This window comes from Corvus brachyrhynchos, unplaced genomic scaffold (genome assembly GCF_000691975.1).
Source record: "Corvus brachyrhynchos isolate BGI_N302 unplaced genomic scaffold, ASM69197v1 scaffold595, whole genome shotgun sequence".
NCBI classification, from domain to species: domain Eukaryota; kingdom Metazoa; phylum Chordata; class Aves; order Passeriformes; family Corvidae; genus Corvus; species Corvus brachyrhynchos.
The window spans coordinates 1,771,671-1,793,836 of NW_008238373.1; the positions used below are offsets into that span (position 1 = coordinate 1,771,671).

Consider the following 22,166-nt stretch of genomic DNA (forward strand, 5'->3'; position numbering starts at 1 on the left):
CATCCCTTCTGATCTCCTGAACTCTCTTAAGGGAATATCACATCTTCTCAGGTAATTGAATACAGGAATGCATCTGAGTAATCTCAGATGGAAGGCAACAAGAATCCTTTCATCTTGTCTACATCCTAAATCTTTTTACTTTTTTCCTCTCTTTATTTAAAGTGTTAACTAGTATTTGTTTATAATTAGCTATGAATGTGCTTTCCAGTAACTTTCAAGTGGAGCCAGTTGTTTTTTTCTTTTTTTTTGACAGATACAAAGCCTTTTCAATGACTCATTAGAGCTGTGTTGCTATAGTTTTGAGAATTTCTATTTACACTGAACAAAGATCCAAGTACATTTGGATGGCTTGTTATTGGGTACATTAATGCTAAGAAAGCTTTACAAGAGAATACAGCAGGATTTCTTCTGGGAATCCTAGCAAGAGTTTTACATCCTTCTGTACTTCCTACGACAAATTCATAAAAGGTTTTCAGCATGAAGAATACCTGTACCCCCTCCCCCATTTTCTAAGATTTTTATGCCTACAGGTAAGAGAACATTGAAATAGAATATTTAAATTTAGAAATTCAGACCCCAGTTTCTTGAAGATAACTTGGGATAGAGCATCCAATCTGCTGAACATTTTCCTGATTATGTTGTTTCTTTTTTCCAAAACCTATGATCAGTTAAACACATAAACACTTATATAGATTCCAACCAATTATACTTCCTTATGACTAGACCGTCACACAACAGGAATGAAAATTATGTGCTAGCTCCATAGATTATGAGCAAGATTTCTGGAAGCACAACTTAAAACCTCAGTGAATAAGCAAGGACAGAAACTTGAACTTCCTTAAAAGTTAAAAAATTTTAAAATTAAGAAGACTATAAAAGGAGATTTACTTTTCAGATTAATATTATATTAATAATAAAACCAAAAAAATTAATCTCAAGTTCTATCTGAGACGTGTCTCAAGAAGCAAACTTCCTCCACATTTGCTATTTGTGTTCTCTTTTACTCCATCAGGCAGCAGTTTGGTAATAGGATAGTTATTTTTGCTTCAGTATTCATCAGCGAGTGGTCTATCCACACTGCCAAAGTTGCAGAAGGCAAAGGCAAGGACTGAGAGAATGAAGAAGGAAAAGATTGGGTTTGAGACTGAGGAACATGAAGGTACTCACATTCATGGGACCTGATGAGATGCATCCATATCCGAGGAAGTGGCTAAGCCACCATCCATCATATTTGAGACCTTGTGTCACATTCACAGAAGTACAATGCATTGTATTTCGTGTGCAGCTTTGAGCTCCTCACTCGATGTTCCCTGCTACTGATCTTAAATCCAACACTGCTGAAAGGTCTCAGTCAGGCCAGGACTAGGCAGGAAACAGATGTGAAGCTGGACAGCATACCTATGACTAAATATATGTTTTTGGGTACAATAAAGATAGAGCAAGAGAATTCAGGCCTGATTTAAAAGGAAGGCTGTTCATCTGTAAGCCTGGACTCCACAGTGCTGAAGAACATATGCCATTGTGATTACGGCTTATGAAGGACCTAAGTGCTCTTAAGCTTTAATGTCCTCTTATTTTTCGTTCTCCATCCCAAGAACTATGTCATAAAAGGAATCTTATTTGATCACATTTTTACTAGAGAAGGGATTTAAAATGTGAATTATTTTCTGCCCTCCCCTGTCCACAATGTTTTTGGTGTTTTTTTTCAGAGGGCATTTTTTTCAGAGTATTTCGAGTTGGATGACTTATATCATGCTATTGTGATACTCATACATTGTTCTGTCCTGATGTGATGACAAAATACGTTTTTTAACTCTACCACACCTGTGCTGTCTGAAACCACTGCGATGCCTACAAAAATGATTAGATGAGATCCTGTGCCAAAGGCACAAAACAGCTGACAGCCCCAGTCTAAAAGTTTGGTCTTTCATGGACTTTCATGGAGCAAGGGAGGCTAATTCAGTGAAGCCTGTCTAGTGTTGCAAATGCAACACTATCTGAATTAGGATTATTATGTAAAATTGCACACCAATGGAGGTGCTGACATCTGAAGTAAGGATAAGTTTATATCGCACTGACGTTAAACTATTTATCAGCATTAAGATGTCAGTGTGAGATTAAAAAAATACTTTTAGGACTCAAAGAACAAGTTTTAAAAGCTCCTTCAATAATTCAACAAAAAGAATACTAACAGAAAAATTTAAACATTCATTAAATTAAATTGCTTAAGTTGAATTCCTGCATCTTTTGTTCTAGTGGGTTTATGCTTCTTGCCCTTCAGATTTCTCCAAAATTTTCTTCTCAAAGGAAAAAAAATTTTTTTTAGATCTTAGTAATGAGTATATTTTGGTAATCATAATAATATTGAAAGTCAGTGTCTCCACATAAATTACTAATATCCAACCTCTTAATGTTCTGTGCAATTTTTTCAAATAAAAACAAAAAAAACATTCATTCATATATCTTCCTAATCATGTTTCAGTCATATTTTCCTCAAATTATTTTTAGAAAAATTATTAAGTACTGCTATGATCTCCTTTATATTAATCAAATTTTAAGAGCAATATTTAAAGAAAATGGAATCTGCAAAATCAATCATTCTGGGTTAGAAAATGCCAGAATTAAGATTACCCTAGCAGCACTCATTTCACAATCATCTACAACACTTCTGGAGCCAGGAACTTAACCCAGATATCCAAGATGCAGTCTGATGCTGCAGTCTCATTCACAATCCATCATTTGATGATGCACAGCCTTTTGCTGCTTGACCTAAAAGAACAAGTCATGACCAACTATCTGGTTGCAGCGATAAATAGAACTCACTGTGATTTATACATTCATTTACTAACAGTTTGGAAACCAGGTTCCTGAATGCTCTTCCAGGCAAAAGGAGGAGATGGTTACAGACAGTTCAACCAAAAGGACAATTTTAGCATCTTTGTTCTGTAAGATCATGAGGATGTGACTAGAATTTAGGTCTGGAGAAGAGTCTATATTCTTGGGTCCAGCAGAACAAAATCTGGTGCTGGTATTCACTTACAATAGCAAAATGGCAAAATTTTTCAAAGTAGGACTAGAAGGAACCAAAGATTGAAGGGTTACGCTGTGGTCCCAAACTTAAAATTACACTGGAATAATCCTCATTGCTTTTAGATGAAATAGTGAAAAATCAGAAATTTTTGTTTTTACTTCTGCAAACAATGCTTGTATTTGTCCCATGGAATACTGTTCTTTCTAAAGTCTAAAACTAATTATATTGGCTTGGTTTCTGAATATGATGACAGATGATTTGCTCAGATTTGAAGTCCGCAACGTTTTCACAATTTATAGAATCTCAGTGGAAAAGCTGTGATTTCAACATACTGAATCTTCCTACTTCCCAAACAAATCTTACTGTTCTGAGGGAGTGATGACTGCTGCCTCCTGCCATAAGTTTCCTGCTTTATCAAGCTGACAAGAATGCCCAGCCTAGACGGCATCCCAACAGCAAACACCCAGAGACAGCTTTTCACTGCAAAGTTAACCACAGTTAAAACCTGTGGACTATGAATCATTTGTGGTTCATGCACACACAATTCTTTCAGCATGAGCTAGCTAACCTATCCAGTGGGGACAAGGTTAAAGGATTACTAACTGCTAATGAAATTCCTCTACAAACTGCACGATAACTAGCACCCTCAGCATTTACCCACTGTCTCGTGTCAGACTCATTCCCGCCAGGAAAAGAAGTGATTTCTGAAGCTTTCTAAACTGGTGGATGTGATCTCTCACGTATTTGCATCCCTATGTATCCACAATTACATATGGAACAATGGAGACAAGGTTCCCAAATAGAGCTTTGCTTTCAATCTCTCTTGTTCAAATTATGATAACTTGTGGGGAATAACTCAAAGAGAGAAAATGTGACTATATATTCTATACTGGGGACATGCAAATTTTAAATCTCTACTGTTTGGTATGAATAAATTTTCATTGGAAAAGGACAATTGCTTTACTATATTTCACAGTTATATATTACTCACATATTGGAAACGCTTAGAGAAATGGTTATAGCAAACTAAATAATAAGCAATATATTTTTGAAAAGTTTTGTATTTTCTGACAACTTTTCTTCAATCTCCTTTTTTGAAGTAGATTTTCTATTTTTTTTAAATTTATTTTTCCATTTTTAAACCCTATGGCTACGTAGAAGTTCAGAAAAAAATATAACATTTGTAAGAACAAGAGAACCACATGATACATTTGGTGATTTGATGTGATTACAGTATGTGGACTCAAAAAGAGGACATGAAAAGAAAAAGAGGAGGAAAAAACATGGAAGAAAACAAAAGAACCTGGAAGAACAGAGAGGATTTTGTTGGAGGTTTTGAGGCACACAGACCCTCAAAAGCCCAATGCATAAGATAAATCACACTTGCCAATATCCACTAAGCCAATGTAGAAAGGAGCACAGGTAATTAAATCTCGTTAAGTATTATGATCATTTTAACAAAGACATGAAGTCCCTCAAGAAAGGACTGGTATCCTGTTGCTAATTTGCATACTTTAGTGCACATACTGATTGTTTAGGCTACTGACTTGGATAGCAAGGCAAATACTGAACAGCCTTCATTACACATACCACTAGCACTTTCATCTAAAAACTTCATGATTCTGAACACATTCTTGCCTCTTCCCCTTCTTTAGCTTTCAAATGAAATAATCTACCAGCAAACTAATGATGTACAACCTTTTTTTTGTCTCTGCTGAATCTAACAAAAGTGTTAACATTAAAAAAGATTTTTTTTTTATTAATACATCATTAGTAACAATCAGCCAGATGAGTTGCAGTAACATAACTCAAAGTTATCTGTGTGTGACAGTAACTATTCTTATAAAGCAGAGCCTTTCTAACCCCTTGCCAAGGATATTTAATTTGGTGTGCAAGTTTTTTTGCCAATGGGAAAACCATTTTCCATTTTAGCTGCTAGCAACATGTATAAGTGAATATGCTGTAAGTAACTAGCTACTTTGAACTTTTGGGTCCCATTATGCACACAAGTTATCCGCTCTAAAAAGGCATCATACAAACATGCCAAATTATTCAACCTTTTGAAAAATGCTTTTCATCTGAATTATAAGTTAAAACTTTTTCTGACTTTAGAGAAACTGGAACTTGAAAAGATAAAAATGTAAAGCTTGATTTTTCTTTGCCCAGAGCATACGTTATATAAACAAAAATCCCCAAAAGGTGCCAAGAATTGTCCCTCTGTTTTTCTAAATGATCATGTGTGCAGTCTAGCTGAAAAGACTCATCGATTATGTCTACATAAACAACAAAAGCCCTTAGAAAAAATATCTAGATCAAAAGCCTGTCAAACACTGAACAGGAAAGAGAAATCCTGCTTTAAACATGGCCTCTTTCAAGTCGGAATTCAATCCCATGAAGTAAAAACAAAGGATTTCATAATGAAAGGTATTTAAATTACTTTATTTTTGGATCTTAACCAGGGATTCTTTTTTGCTATATGTTAACCTTTGTCTTTCTTACATTGGGACAGAATTCTTCATAATAGGCCCTACGGTTTTAAAAAAATGTAGAAATTTAGTCACACTTTACTGTGCTCACAATACACAATTATTTTTATCAAAATGAGACACTGATATTTTTACTGACATTATGGGTTTCTCCTTTTGTCAACAACACACACATCTAATATGGGAACACAGCAAAGTTCTTAACGGATGCGATGGATATATATTTTTTCTTTTCTTTTTCCTCACTCTCCTAAAGTACAGACATGTAATCACAAAGGAAATTGCATATCCTTGCAAAAACAGATCACTATAAAGATTATATAAAATTATATTCTGAAAAGTATAGTCAAAAATCATAAAACAAGCTAAAGTTAGACACTTCTAAAACTATGGTTTCTAAAAGAAGAAACAAATTTAACAGATAGCCGTCTGCTGAAATACAATCATATAATCATAGAATGGTTTGGGTTGGAAGGGACTTTAAAGATCATCTAGTTCCAACCCCCCTGCCATAGTCAGTGACACCTTTCACTAGAGCAGGTTGCTCAGAGCCCCATCCAACCTGGCCCTGAACACTTCCAGGGATAATCTTCATGTTTGATTTCCTACTCTGTCAGTAAGGTTAAAACGACATGATTTACAGCATGCCAATAGTGATATCTTTCAGAAAAACTTGTGATTTGAATTTTCCCTATCTATACATAAAAACTATAATATAAACCTAATGCAAAGCACTTGCTACATGTTCAATCATACCACTACTGTAATATTTATATGCCATATACATAACCAGCATCCAGTTTTAATTTGGTTCATACCTACTTGTGCTGGAGACAGCATCCTGTTTGCCAGGTTTGGATAGTGGACATTTGTCTTAGAAAACATCAGTTCATATTTGATGATTCAAAATATTGGGTGTGCTCAATTTATTCCCTGTAATTGAGAGTCCTATAGCATGGATCAGTACATGGTAGAGTACATAAGCAGCCTGGTCTAGTCCCCTCCAACCCAAACCATTCTATGATTCTATAGGTATTGCACTTAAAATGTTTGGATATATAGTCATCTTGGATACTCTAACCAGGAAGAGACACATGCAAATCTGACCAGCCTCTCAAACACAAAGCACATTCAGTTAATAATTATATCTATGAGTGGTAGCTCTTTAACACATGTCAAGGCTAATGAATTAATGAATCAGCACAAGAATCAGAATTCTCACATAATTTGCCTATTCAGGAGACAACAGGTCTGCCTTCCATTATAAGAGGCAATATCAAAGCAGAAGGAGCAGCAAAATGTTACAATTACATTGATGTACTCATCAGGGCACTTTAACCCTGATGCATTGATTTCTGACTTGTATTAAAACATGAATTGGTCAATGCAGAGTACTATTTCAAGCTCTGATATAACATTTGTGAAAACCTAAAGTTATCCATATTTCCTATAATCTTGTCAAAGAAACATCTAGTAAAGCATAGTCCATTCATTTTCAAAGGGTTTTCCTACTAATACTCAGGATGCCAGTTGACCCTGGCTATTTCTAATATATTTTCTCTTGCAGTGTTAACCATTAACCACATCCAAGTATTTCATATGGATTTGCAGTATATCTGGAAAAGCTTTAACTACTTTTGTTATGCTTATTCCATGTTTTTGGCACACCCAAAAGAATTATCTCATTGGAATGAAGTTAATGAAACAGATCCAGCTTCAATAATTTTTCAAGGAACAAAGGCTGCAAGTTTGTTTTCTACTGGAATGTTGAACTTAGAAGATCACACACTCAAGCCAATAGCATTTGTCTTTGCTGTCATGCAAAAGAGAGTGAGTCACCTACAGTACAAGAGAATCATTTTGCAAATCTGTTAGAACTGTGTGGCATCTGATTAAACTAATCCATGTCTTTCTATGATGCCAAAATAAACAGTCCCTTTCCCACAATGTATAAACATTGTTCCCATAACTTTCCTTTGAAATGTCATGAAAAGGTTAAGTGACATTTCATTATTTACCTTGACTAATGAATTGCTCCATGTTGTCTTTGAAGGGCTGTAGGTGCTCTTCTAGTGATAGCTGATAAACTTTTGCTGCTTCTGTCTCACATGCTGAAATTGAAGTAACAGATTAGTTTAGGGTGACACATTCGTACTATGGATCTGTATACTGTAGTAAAAAACACTTAAATTCATATCCAGTGAAACTGCTGGAATATGTGCCTCAAACACACAACAAGTACAAACACTATGATAATAGAATCAGGAACAGTTATATTCCTAGTAAAATATTTTTATAGGCAGATAATTTGTGGCCAGTGTGTGAATTTAAATGAGTGGTAGCAAAAGTTAACAAAAGTGTTCAATTATTTTGAGGGAGAAAGACAAATTTCAGGGGCAGAACTGCATGGGAACAAAATTACAAACACAGATTCCAGGCCGTGTTGATATACCTGGCCCCAGGTAATAGTGCCTGAATCAAAATAAGGTTCAGATGTAAAACCTGTACCAACAGTAGGAATGACCTTAATTTAGTAAGTTAAGACAGATGAGGGCTTGATACTTGATAAAATCACAGATGTATTGAAGAGTTTTGCATTTTTCAAAAGTAACAGTGCAAAAGGATTAAAGTGGAAGACTGTAAGAGTACAGTACTCATTGCTTAAACTCTATGAGAGAACTTGAAGAACAGCTTGCTTCTTATTGCACTAGAAACCAAGACAGAGAATCTGGGGCCTAAAGCACCCCTGACACAAAGATTATTTGTGGGTAAGGTGGTACTATCATACTTCCACCAACTATCCAAGCTGATTTAATTTGGGTCAAGAGAAGACCTGAGACTATTTCAGGTGAATATTAAACTTGTTTCCACTATAAGAAAAACCTCTTTAGGCTGTGGTAAGTTCCTGCCATTCAACAGGAATCAATCCTGCTGGATTCTGCCTAAAAATTTCCAGTTCAAGTGCACATATTCCAAAATCTACATTTCCTTGCTTACCCTCCAGGGTTTCTTTAGGAAAAAAGAATTATTAGTACATCTTTAAAGACAGAAAACTTGTTTAACATTTTAAAAATATTTTAAGGTAGTAGAAAGCACTATCCTAATATTTATACAGAAAAGCAGACTGACTCAAATAACTGGTAACTCCACACAAGTGGAATAAAACCAGGGTGATAATAAAATTCAATTTTAATTATTTTTTTAAACTTAGATCAAAATGGAAATAATAACAGCAGACTTTTAGGGGAAAGATAAACATGAAGGTGTCTACTTAGACAGCTAACCTGCTTATGCAGCGATATTAAAAATTTTAAAGAATCCTATCCTCCGCCAAATATAACTACGTAATTGGAAGCCTGTAATTTTTAAACAAGTGTTAGTCAACACATGTGAAATAGGGGAGGGGATCCAAATGACCATGAATTTTCTAACAACATATGACAGAAGAAGAAATAGAGAACCTATGTACTATTCTGCAGATGGAGATGTTCTGATGGTAATATATAGGATTTGTATTACTCTTTTCTCTTATGGAGAAACAAGTGTCAGAGCTGAAAGAGGCGACAGACCTACCATAACATTTGATATCACCAAAATTCCATACGTTTTTCCAGAATATGGATTAAATATTATTCAGAGCAGTACTGCATTATACTCTCTTGAATGTTTGCAGTTTAAATGAACTCTCAGCCAATTTGAGAGAAGAATATATCTTATGAAAACTTATACTCAACAAAAATCTTAGCCTATACCTATGTCAACAGCTTGAAGCAGTCCCATTTCAAAATGCTTAAGGAAATGTGGGATATTCTATGTTTTATATTCATCTTGTTATAGAAAACGAAACCATGTAATGTTGATTGTGAAAATGAAATGTCTCTTCTTCAACCATTTAGATTCTGGAAGCTCTCCCATAGTTGATTTGTTTGTGCACATATGTGCGGTGTGGGAAAGGGTGTGCATTTAATGGCAGCTTTGTTTCTCCAGTTTTTGGTGGAGTTATTTTTGTTCTTTTCTGCCCACACCCCTCCCTCTGTGAAAAGAGTAAAATCAATGATGTTCAGAAAAATAACAGTTCAGGACCATTTTTCGCCCTATTCCTGAATTACAAACACCGTGTAAATAATTTAAAATCAGAAAAACAGGGGAAAATAATACCTTTCTTTTGCTTTAGAGAGCGTAAAATATTGTACATAGCATTCAGACCTTAAAAATCAACAAATCCAGTCATTATTACCATACTAATGATTATTATGATGCTTAAAACAAACTAGGTCATCAGATGCTTTCTGCATTAAAGAATTAAGAGGTCTGTAAGCAGTTCTTAAGTTTCTCAATTCTCCAGATCACCAAGACTGGAATGTTAGTCTCCCTTCACAGCCTGTTGGATAGAGCACTCATCTATTATTTTCTGTAATTTGTCACTAGAATAAAACCCCCCACTATTTGTATGAGCTATTGCTATTCCTCATTGTAACTGAAGAATTTAAAGTGCTGATCAAATGCAAACAGTACAAAATATCAGATAGTTCCCAGTACTTCTGCCCAAATGAGGAAGTAAGATACTAAGTAAATGCTTGTGTCAGAAGAGTATTTAATAACTTCTAAGCAACATGGAGAAAAAACATGGGGGGGGGAAAAAAAAAGTATGTGAGAATACAAACAGCCTTCTAAATTTGATGTTTTTAACTTCAGCTTCATATTAAAACACATTCATCTCCATGAAACAGCTCAGCTAAACATCCCAGATATCAAAGGAATACATTGGCAAAGGGGATCTGCTGTGACGACTTTGTAAAAGTTTTGTCTAAAACAAAAGCTTATCTGCTGTTTCTTAACAGACCCAGACTTGGTCTTATCATCCCTGTTCTCACAGGTTTAGTTATTCTCTCATTTTAGGAGATGTGCATACAATTGAAAAACTTAGACAAAATTAGCATGTTTCTAAACTCCACTTATTTCGAGCAGATTTTAAATTTTCTTATGGTGAAAGAACTGAAAGGTATTCAAGGCACCACAAATGAGATTCATATAGGCAGTCACAAAAGCCAAGCACTAGGTAGAAACTTATCTCACAAGACTGAATTGCCCAAACAGGAATAAAGATAAAAACTTTGTGCTGCTTTGAAGCAAGGTGAAGGTTTCAGCATCCTCTAGTCCCAAATCATGCACTTCAGACCTTCCAAAGATCTCAAATCCTAACCTGAAGTTGGTGAGTGCAGAGACACCCTTTCTACAACCCTCTAAACCAATTTTAACATATAAGCAATACATAAACAATGGAAAGGACCAATAATACATCTAATTTCATCTCCTCTCAAGATCATATGCTGCAGAGAACTCCATGTCATTTTTCACAGATGCAGCAAAATGGATTCTTGTGGGCAATTCAAACTGGTAGCTTTTTATCCATACATACACAGGTCTCTCAAATGCTCCTGATCGGGAAATTGATGTGAAAATCTGTGCTCAAAACCAGTTTAGAGATTTAATTTTACAGCAATTCCAGCTGTATCCAGTATCTCAAGAATTCATCTCATTTTATATTTCTGTGTTAAAACACAAATAATTGCATTTTTTCAAACCATTGTGTTAGTTTGCTCATCCTATTTTTTTCTTTTATTTTTATTTCAGGTCACCTTACTAAAAACATGTGAAGTTTCACAACAGCAAATATAATTTAAGAGACATCTATACGGAAAAGAAAAGTGACAAAAAATTTCTGTGCTTTGCACCGACATTTTCAGTTAGTGATTCTGTGACGTAAGATACACTCAGTCTCATTATCAGAAATAGTTGCTTTACCTTTTTTCAAAGGAGAAATAAAAAGTTTTCAACATTCAGAGTATCTTTTTAGTGCACATTTCCCAGCTGGTTCTGTTGGATGCCAAATTTTAGCCCTTGGAAGTACAAATCTCTTCTAAACATAAAAGATGTATTTTTGAACAAAATGGGTGAGCAGATGACCAGCTGCTCCTCAGGCTTTCTGCATTTTCTTTGGCCAGGGTAACAATGGGCAGCAGGATTTTTCTTTTCAAACCCCCAAAATATGAAAAATAAATGAAAAATAAAAGCAAACAAACAAACCAACAAAACCCCCACACCAAACAGTAACAAAATAAAAAAGGAAGCAAGCAGACTTATGAATTGTCTTGCATGAATAATTAACAGCTTCATTAGGCTGTTTTTATTAACTAATTCAGAAACCACATACTTATCTATAGAAGTCTGCTAGAATTCAGGTGGATTTTCAAGATCGTTTATGATACTTGAGAGCACACCTTTAATTGAGACTTGATAGACTTTGCTTTTAAGCCTTTATGGAAGCTTTGAAATTATGTCCTTAATTTTCTGAGGTTCTGAGTGCTCAGACTTCCACAAGAGATGTGCCTGTGTCCTACTTGTCTGAAAACCATACGACAACATAACCACTGTTTTCTCAACTTCCTCAGTGCTTTCTGGGTTCCTTACAACTGCAACCTGTGACTTTAAGAGAAAGTTTAGACTTTATCTAAAGGAAACAATGCTGGCCTCATCAAAAGACAAACTCTGATGAACCCAGCCACAAATACAGAAAGAGCTCTTAATTTTCTTTTATTTATTTTTTTTGGAATTGCAATGACTTACACTAAGAACTGCTGAGTCTTCAAGGGCTTCCATAGACAGCTCCTTGTTTGGAGTTTTAAGGACAGTAAAATATGACTCACAGATTGACTGAAAGCCTGGCTTTAGTTTACATCTGGTTTAGGTTTAGGAGTCTGCATGCAGCATAGCTGCAGCAATTAACCCTTTCTGTGATAACTGAACAAACAGCTAGAATTTGGGAGTGTACAGGTGTTAATGAGTAGGCAAAAGTAAAGATTTAATATGGTTAAACAATATCTGTTTCTGTAAAGGCAGGTTCTGTAAAGGTTTCTGTAAATGGTACAGATAACTGGAGGACTGACCCAAACCACTTTGCTATTAATTACCTTGAGTGATTTGGCATTTTATAATAAGACTGAAGGCATTATTTTATCACAATATGGATCTATGGATCATAAAAAAAAAAAAAGAAATATATTTATTAATTGTAAAATATCTTCATTCACATTTATATCAAAACTATTGACAGAGAATTACAAAACCACAATTTCAAATTGTCTTTGAACAGGATGTTTTTGATGATGAAATGTATTCAGCCTCCAAAGAGTACAATTTTTTCACTACTTCAATTCTCTCTACTTCATCTCCGTCTTCTCTTGAAACTTGAAATATCAGTGTACGAGCACATTAAAAAAACCTTAATTTTTTGGAAAACCTCTGAGGATACACTTTATTTCACCAAACTTTAGCTTTTTAAAAGATAGATCACCAGGTTATACTCGAGGCCTTTCCTTAACTGGAAAATTAATCAATCCTTAGATTGTCCCTCTCCTCCTTAAGGAGGGGGACAATCAAATTCAGAAGAGCAATCCCTTCCTTTTCTTCCATCTGAAGAGGGGCCATAAATGGCTTAAGGCTGCTCAAGTTTGTTAATTGAAGTCACAATTAATACCACTCCTGCTTCTGATCAAGAAGTGGCACTGAAATGTCACCAGTGTCTTAGATCCATCATCAGAACTCTGATGGAAACAGTTGGGAATATGAAAAGATACAAGGATACATATGTGTGTGAGAAAGAAAGGGGCAAATAGAATGATACATTTTTAAAGATTTTAGTCTGAAAGCATTAATATTACTTATGAAAGAACTAATAGTGGATGCAATCTTATTTTGCAAAGTAATCCCTACACCCCAGACACAGTTCACCCATGAAGAGGAAAATTCAGTTTCAACTACAGCTTGACTGAACTCTCAGGTATGGGAACTCTTTCTAGGTGTTAAGGGTAACCTTTACTGAGGCAAGAGGAATGATTAGTGAGCCTATTACTGTCTGAACTCTCTCAGTCCCATATTGACACCATCCCAAATACAACTTTTAAAAAGTCTTTCTATCCCACATTATGGTACTTCCAATGCTCTTATTCACACAGCAGGTGTTAAACATGAGAGCACATAACAGCTCTACAACAAGCAGGTCCAACATGAATAGGTAACTTTAGGTGACTGTAAGATGCACTAAAAAAATAGGGAACGTGTATTTTTCCAAGATACTCTGGGGCTTTTCTTGGAACATACTTTTAAAATACAAAGTGTTCTGCAAATGCTTAACACTTTATAAACATTCTCAGTCACATTTATTCCAAATCAGGGAGATGTACTGGGCCACACAGCCTAGCTTCTTTGGATGGAGACTTTTCAGTGAGTTGTAAACACCCAGAATAGGAAAAGAAAGCATCACTAAAAAAATAATGTTAAATTATCATAATTATTGCTTGTAGTCAGTGACTAATCAAATATATTAAATATGACATTATGACACATAAACAAGTACTGACTTCAACTCAGTTTCATAGCAATCTGCATCATATTGTACTATTAATCTCTTCTACTAGTGAGATTTATTTTCTGCCTGACATTGTTTCTAATTCCCTTTTAGCTGAGCTTAAGTGAAAGTTTTGCAATAAGTGACAAGTGATGAATTAGTTTCTGATTAGTAAGAATAAACTTAATGTTGTAAGGCTAGAATGCTAATGTGTAGCCAAAGAATAGCTTCTAAACATTTTTTAACTTGCCATAATTTTATAACTCTCAATGCCATTTTAGTGTTCTAGCTCTTTCCTAAATACATCTTGAAGAATTTCATGGGCAAGAAATCCAACATGTTCCTAAACCACAATTTTACCTTAAGAGTGTCAGAGCAAAGAGGGTTAGAATCTTGATTAATATATGTTTTCCACATCTTTCTGCTCTGCCTGGAGCACTCTGAAGTGTCTAGAAAAACATACTGATACTAACAATTACATAACAGAGGTCCTAATCAGTGAGAGTCACACACTGCTCCTGTGACCCTGGATGCCCAATTTTCTTTACATGGTGAGTTGATTTAAGTCATGTGGCAAGTGCTAAAGTTTCTTCTGTGGAATGACATAGGAGCAGAAGTCATTGCTTGGCATGACTGCATCAAGGAATGTTGCTGACAGCCAGGAGAGATCAAAAGCAGATCAAGTTGCTTAACAAACTATATGTCACTGAAGTCAAAAAGGCTAAAGTGGGAATCCTGGAGAGCTGTGAAATCTAGGAGCAACAGATGGAGCCAAACTCACTTGATTTGTTAGTTAAAGGATCTACCTGTTCTTTGGTCTTCTACCTTACCAAAAAAAAAAAAAAAAAAAAAAAATCTGGTATATAAATTTTATCCTGGAGAGCTGTATTATTTAAAAAAAAATAAGTTTCTGTCTTATTCATCTTGGAACAGACACGGTATGATTCTAAAAGTCTTTGGGACTTGCACTTCTAATCTGAAATACTAGAAGAAATTTTCATATCTAAGATTTTAAAAACTGCCAAGGCATAGAGTTCATGAACACTTAAATATGGACAATAGCCTCGATAGTCACAAGGGAAGAAAGCACAGAAGTTTGAACATCACGAGTCCTTTTTCTTTTTAAGCAGTCAACATAATAACTCTAATACAAACATAAGCCCAAACTCAAAACTGTGAAAGAGCACATCAACAAAATTATTTTACAGAATCATGAAGACTATTTATAGCTGCATGTCTCTGTGTATATTACTGTCATCTTTGGATGGAAAAATACAACAGTACTAAAATGAACTGTTATTGTTACAGCTATGAAACTTTTTTTTAATAATAACTGTCCTCCACTTTGTGGGTATTCTGTTGGGGTTTTTTAAGTTTTATGAAAGGATCTTTCTGGAATGAAATTTACCTTTGAATAATGATCCAGGAAAGTTTTCAAAGTCAGAAATAAAATATCTGCAGAAGACTTTTTTCCTGGGTGAACCAACACCTCCTTCCCCCACTGTAATAAGCATGATCTCACTGCATGGTTTTCAGGGTATTTGAAACTAACATGAACAGAATACCCTTTAAATGGTGATACTGCCTGCATCAATATTTGAACAAGTTTCTGTTTCTCAGTGACAAAGAACAAATCAAATGCCCCACCCCTCACCAAATGGTGAAATCTGCCATCTAATTACTGATGAATATAAGTACAAAGTTACAGTCCACATCTCAGTATAAAACAGTAATGTATTCTGGGCATTTATTTCTATGACTTTAAAGTCAGTGTTTCCCAGGAATAATCAATACTCATTTACTCACACTGACATCAAATTAATCGGTTCATATTTAGAATTTTGTCAGAATTTTCTCAGCATCATACAACTCTCTTCTTGTTCAGTCATTTGATGAGGCACTTAATAGCTCTAGTAACTCTTAAGATTCCATGTCTTCATTAGCAAATCTGGCAGTGTACTTAGAGTAAATGCAGTAAAAAACCCGTTTGCAAGTAATTTTATGCATTCTGTTAAAATTTGTACTCCATTTAGAAATGATTGTCATTAAGACAGGCTATTCTATCTCACTGAAATCATTATAACAAGCTATCAGAATACCTAGAATTTTTAATGTATTACTAAAATTTACTTCTACTGCTCTTGCAGTCATAAAATCTTTTAACAGAAATTGTTTTTAATTTAGATTGACATTTTTCTTTGGAAAAGGAACCACAAAGCATTTTGGATCTCCGGACACTATTAAGAAGTCATGACTGAGACTGCAGTCTGGTTTTGAAACTGTCATGACATATTCAGGAGAGGATGAAGATGCTGATGCTGTCCCCAAAAAAGCTTGTACCAGCAATGGTGTTTGTAGTTATTCTTCAGTTTCATTAACTACAGAGAAGAGTCTCGAGCCTAAGGGTTGGATTGGAAGCACAGAAAGAATTCAACTGCAATCTGAAGGCAGATCGAAGCGTGTAATTTCCATTTCTACAGAACCCCCGCTTTGATCACTGCACAGTGTGGATTTATTCCACAAGAGATTTATGTCTGTGTGCAAATTTCAACCTTGATCTAAAAATATTTAACCTTTAATGTACCAAAAAACATTTTTGGTAAATTTGTGAGGAATAAAATCTGCCCCCATGGATATTCGTTAACATGCACCTGAATTCAAGTATCTTTTTTAAATAAGACCTATGTATCTTCTACATGTGCAAGCTTGGAGATCAGCTCTGAGATTATCTGGAAGTTGCAAGAAGTATAGAACAAGTTTTCATGACTGAATTGTGAGATTTTTGCTCCCTAGATTGTTCAGGAGCAGTAAATGGATGATGCTACAGTTCACTCCCTAGTATCACACTAAGTGACCTTGATACAACTTTAAATATTACCTCAAAATATTTAAAATAACTTTTAAAACATCCAAACAAAGTTTGATAGAAGCAAGAAGGGAAGGTCAGATATCCTTTAGTAACCATGTTATGTTTTTGTTTTAATAGAGAACCTCCCATTGTAGGTTGATCAGGGATTAATGGATTACCAAACCTTTTCTAGCTCTCCAGAGGCATGGCATTTAAAAGCAGCAAGGCAACAGTAATGGGCAGATCACTCCTTGATTTGTATCTCCCCCTCAAAGATTCAGCACAGTAACATAACTGACCAGTTTAACACAGATTTTTTGCAAAAAATATTGAAGATCATGGATCGTTTGTGCAAACTACTCTTGCTTAACAAATCTAGTGCTTAGATCCCCATGTTATTAAGAAATATATGGTAAATGTTCTTCATCAAAGTCTAGCAAATATATCTTAAGCTTGCTGAATTCATTTAAAGAAAACATTTCATAAGAGGAGAAAAAAATACTTCCTTTGCATGTTACTTTTCAGTAAAGTCCAGTTATTTGAAGTGTCTCTAACAATGTCATACTTTTTATCTGCTAGATACTATTTGGACCTGGTTATAAACCTCTTATTATTTTTTTATCATGGACATAGTCCAACACTTTGCAATGCTTTTTATGGTCAAAGACTTGAAATCAGTGTGCAAAAAAGAAAAACTAAATTAGTTTTTTGGTTTGGTTTTGAAACAAAAGATTTAACCTAACTGGTTTGATGCTGTTTAATTTAAAAACCTCTTCAGGTTATCTACAGAAAATTGTGTATTATTGCATTATTTCCATAGTCATGGAAAAGCAAATTAAAGAAACAAACTAATAGCTGAGAAGTTAAAAATACACAACTATTTTTACAGTGTCATCTAATTTCTCAAAATGATACAAACAAAAATAGAAGAGATATAATGGCAACATATAATTAGCATGATCTGGGTTCAGTACCTCGCAAGTCTTTCTTCATTTTGCGGAGATCTTTCTGAAAATCATCAAACTTCAGTTGTGAAGCCTGGAAGAGATCTTGTGGATCCGGAAGAGGAAAGATGCATTGTTCTCTTCCAGCATCCTGACAAAACCACAAGTGAACAGTTACATAGTGCTCGTTACTTTTTCCTATACTAAAATATATAACTGAAAGCACAGAGAATATTTGTACACATTTCTGCATCTTGCCAGCAGAAGAGCAAATTTAGTCAGTTGGGTTGCTTAACCCGAATTTAAAAGAGTAAATTTAACTTTCACTCACCTCATCAAAATTACGCAAATAATATGAGACAATGTAAGATAGAAGACTTCTGCTGTTGTCCTGTATAGAAGAGTAAGAGTTTTCTGTGTTACTGAAACTCACAGAAAAAAAAAATTCAGAAAAGGTAATTCATATAAATGAAATATTTAGTGTAAAAAAATACTTTGCTGGTTTGGTCCCTTCACTAAAAAAAAAAAAAAAAAGAAACACACAAAAAACCAACCAAATCAAAATCAAACCTCACCCTGAAGTCCTATTTAATCATTAAATAAAATGAAGAAAGATATAACACTCATGGAACATACTCCTGATTTTTTAATTCTACCTGATTGCAAACCTTATGTTCTGAAATTTTTCAACAAGGAAAAGAGAAATTGTTTCTGGGTTCATGTAGACAAGTTCTTCAAGGCAACACTATAACTATAACCAAAGCAAAGTTAAATTAAACAAAGAAAGTTATTTTTATAAATGAAATTTGGGGGGTGAGGGAGGGAGCTTTTTCATTGCTTCCCCTGTGTAATCTCTCTAATGAAACTTCAGCAGAAAACCTTCCATTTGAAGAGGATTTCTGACAGAATTAAGTTTTCAGATGTGTTAAGAAAAGGATTTTTGTAAGAGCTTTCCTGACTGATCAGTAGCAAATAAACTGAAAATGTATCTTGCAATTGCAAGGTTAATAGTCAAAATATTTCCAGCAAATTACATACTCAAGTCTTGAGTTACCAAACTAAATTTGGTGTGCCTACATTTTCTACTGAGCAGAGTTCTAAAACTGGTGACATATCAGATCTAGAGCCAATTTGAAGGTTCAGCTGGAGTAAGCTGCTCTAAATACGTTGTACTGAAGTGTCATTCACATCACCACTCCCTTGGTTTAAAAAAGAGACCAGGATGCAAGAATGAAATTCCTCCACCCATTTAAAAAGGCAAATGGCTGACATGGTCTCTCAACTCAGGGTTAACAGTCTACTCACACGACCTACCTCAGCAGCTAAAAAAATGTATATTTAGTGAGGGACCAAGCAGGGAAACCAACTCTTCTTTTTCTGCCATTTGCAGAATTGAAGATCTTGACAGTGACTCATCACATTGGTAGGAACTAATTTAAGGGTCAAGAATTATTGCTATAATCTGTCACATTCAGGTAAGATTTTTCATTATAGCCATAGAAACTTTAAGATTATTGTTTCCTTGTAAACAAAAGTAGATATATGTGATGTAACCCTGAAGTGATTAATCAAAGCCAAAAATTGCTGGTAACACACAAATTCCAGTTTAGCACAGAGCAAGAAAAAACATTACTTATCACTGTCTTTACTGAGATGACTAGACTAGACAAATCTTGAATCAAGAAGTACTTTACTAGGTGGCTCCATGTTTCAATATTAAATACAAACTCTGTAATCATGGTGTACATAAAGAATGAATTTTGGATTATCTAAAATGCTCTGAATGCCTATTCAATCATTTCCAGGAGTGACATTTTTTCCCTCACAATATTTTGAATCAGCATGGAACTCTTTCCACTTCTGTAATAAACTTTTAACTGTCAGATCATAGTATCTAATTACAAGAAAAGTTGGAACTATGAAGTGTACTGAAAGTCAAACATACATCAAAGTAGGAACTAAAACATAAATTTAGGTATTTTTGTTTGTATAGTAGTGAAAAGAGATGGTTAATTTTCATAATTCTACAAATACATCCAACTCTAGAAGTGTGATCAGATAAGCGTAGCAACAAAAGAATTCCCTTCCACATGCCTTCATAAACTTCACAACATTTACTCAGAAACGAAGTAATTTTCTGAGAATTTAAGCTTCTCAGGCTTTCAGGAAGTCTCAAGTCAACTTACACTGCTCTTTACATCTTTCAGTTTTGGCAGGATATCTAGTCCAAACCCATCAGCCTGTCCTCGTGTCCTGTTTCCACCGTTCATGTAATTTCCAAAGGCAAGAACCAAACCTAGAACCCTCATAACGCCTGATTCATTCTTCAATGTCTAAAATACAGAAAAAAAAAAAAGTTCAAAGTTCCATTAATATTTATGGTTAATGAGCAGATTTGTTGATGTTGTGTTACCTTCTACTGCAACACATAGAAGTAGAACAATATTAATATGTAATTTTTTATGAATGGAGAATGTTATCTCCAAAATGGAGACTTAGAAAAAAATAAGAGAAAATCTGTACAGTATTACCAGACATGACCTGTTGAAAAAAACAAAATAGTAATCCTTGACTGATACTGAAATTGTGAATGGTATATTTAATTTCTGAGAAAATTAATCAAGAAGTTCATAAAACACTCAGATGGAACAAGTAAAACATTTAATCAATCAAATAAAAAACATTACATAGTAAAACATAAAACAATTGAAACAGTTTTAAGTTATCAAAAATACTGATGTTACCTGCGTTTTAAAGCCCCATATTTGTTTTGCATGGGACTGCAAAATTCCAGTAATCTCTTCAGACTAGATACAACATTGCTATCTCTATCTGATGTTAGATACCAGAGATATTATTAAGTTGCACATTTCTCAAGTTCGAGCAAACACAAGGTTAGCTGAACTGGCATTCCTTTGAAAAGGAGTGATACAGTGACTATGAAGAGGGAAGATTTTGCTTTAAAAAAAGTAGAAGGTGCACTGTTTTCCAGAGACTGATACACACTGATGGCAAAAACATGATATAATTCAGAACCAAAAGCTAATCTTAAAATTCACTTTGATGTTGAAGAACAATCATAAAATGTTCTATTCTACTATCCTTTAGATTTTTAATGAGTACTTTAAGTAAATAAAGTGAAAACTTTTGAAATATGAGTAAAGCTTAACAAGATTAAATATCAGAAATTTAGATCTACTTTTTCACAGAGCACAACCTACCTCACACAGTTTCTGTAACAATTCAAGTTTGCGACGGATTGAACCAATGCTTTCTGAAAACGTTGATTGGAACAGGATGCAAAACACACGTTCTGAAAAGTTGGGAATCAGTGAGAGTTCATAGAGGAACCTGTCGAAGTGATTAAAGAAAATTATTTGGGTCACTGTCAGTAGGTACAGGCTTGGGGTTTTTTTCATACATATTTTGCTTCAGCAGAGATAGTTTTCTGAAGTGAGCAAAACTGCTCTTTCATAAGTGTGTTCTTACTGTTCTGGCTTATCCAAAGACTTGGCGTTCTCTTTTTCCTTGGATGCCTTGCTATGCTTTTCTATTTTTTCTAGCTCATCTGATTGTGCTCTCTGGAATAAAGGAAAAAAAAAAAAGAAAAATTGTTGTGACTAGTCAAACAACACAGATAAAGATACCCTTGTAACAAATCAAATTCATAGATTTTTCTTTTCTTTCTAGCAACTGCTTATGGTAAAACTATAAGAGTCTACAGAGTGATTTTAAGTATAAATAGATCTGATAGAGAATAGAATATCTTGCAAATAATATTACTGCCAGCAGTCTGCAAAATATTTACTCATTCAATGATGCACTGAGATGACAGTCTTCACTCCCAATGCCTTTACTTTGCTGATTTATGAAGTCTTTGAATTGAAGGACTCAAGAGGAGAGTGGTATTTCTCATCACAAATTTGTTAGGTTACGTTTGAATGTCATCTGATCTTTAAATATGCATTTAAATAATATTTTTTTTTAATAAATGAAAACACTTTTGTATTGTTTATTGCATTTTAAATTTTAGTAGGGATCTGAGAAACCACAATGGAACGAACATATATTTGATTTAATATGGAACTGTCATACATATAACACATGAGAACTACTGCATATTTCTTTGGAGTAAAATTATTTTTATTTTTATCTTAATAAGCCAAAAAAATTACATATAAACTGCCTAGTTTCCTGAAGAACCCTGTGGCACACTGTGAAATCTGTTCTTCAATACTCCAATCAACAGAAACTGAGCCTCACTTTTTTCTGTGTTCCAAGCTATGGTAAAATTTTTTTCTAAACTGTATTACTGGAAAATGGAATGGCATGGAAAGGAATAAAAGTGAAATGAAAATTCCTCCTTCTGACCCTTCTTTTGACAAATATAGCAGTTTTCAAAAGAGATTCAAAACATCAATCTGCCCAAGTGTTTAAAAAAGGTATATCT

General features: G+C 34.5%; 1 protein-coding gene across 5 annotated transcripts in view; it reads right to left on the reverse strand.

Moving 5' to 3' along the window:
* FMN2 (formin 2) overlaps positions 1-22,166 on the reverse strand; it is a 166,608-nt gene that overhangs the window by 37,528 nt on the left and 106,914 nt on the right. For all 5 annotated transcript variants that reach the window (XM_017736388.1, XM_017736386.1, XM_017736387.1 and 2 more), the window contains 6 exons: positions 21,206-21,297; positions 20,938-21,067; positions 19,903-20,049; positions 18,048-18,107; positions 17,747-17,867; positions 7,536-7,628 (listed from right to left, as the gene is read on the reverse strand). In XM_017736388.1, the coding sequence (XP_017591877.1) occupies positions 7,536-7,628; positions 17,747-17,867; positions 18,048-18,107; positions 19,903-20,049; positions 20,938-21,067; positions 21,206-21,297 (643 nt within the window). The remainder of the gene's footprint in view (positions 1-7,535; positions 7,629-17,746; positions 17,868-18,047; positions 18,108-19,902; positions 20,050-20,937; positions 21,068-21,205; positions 21,298-22,166) is intronic.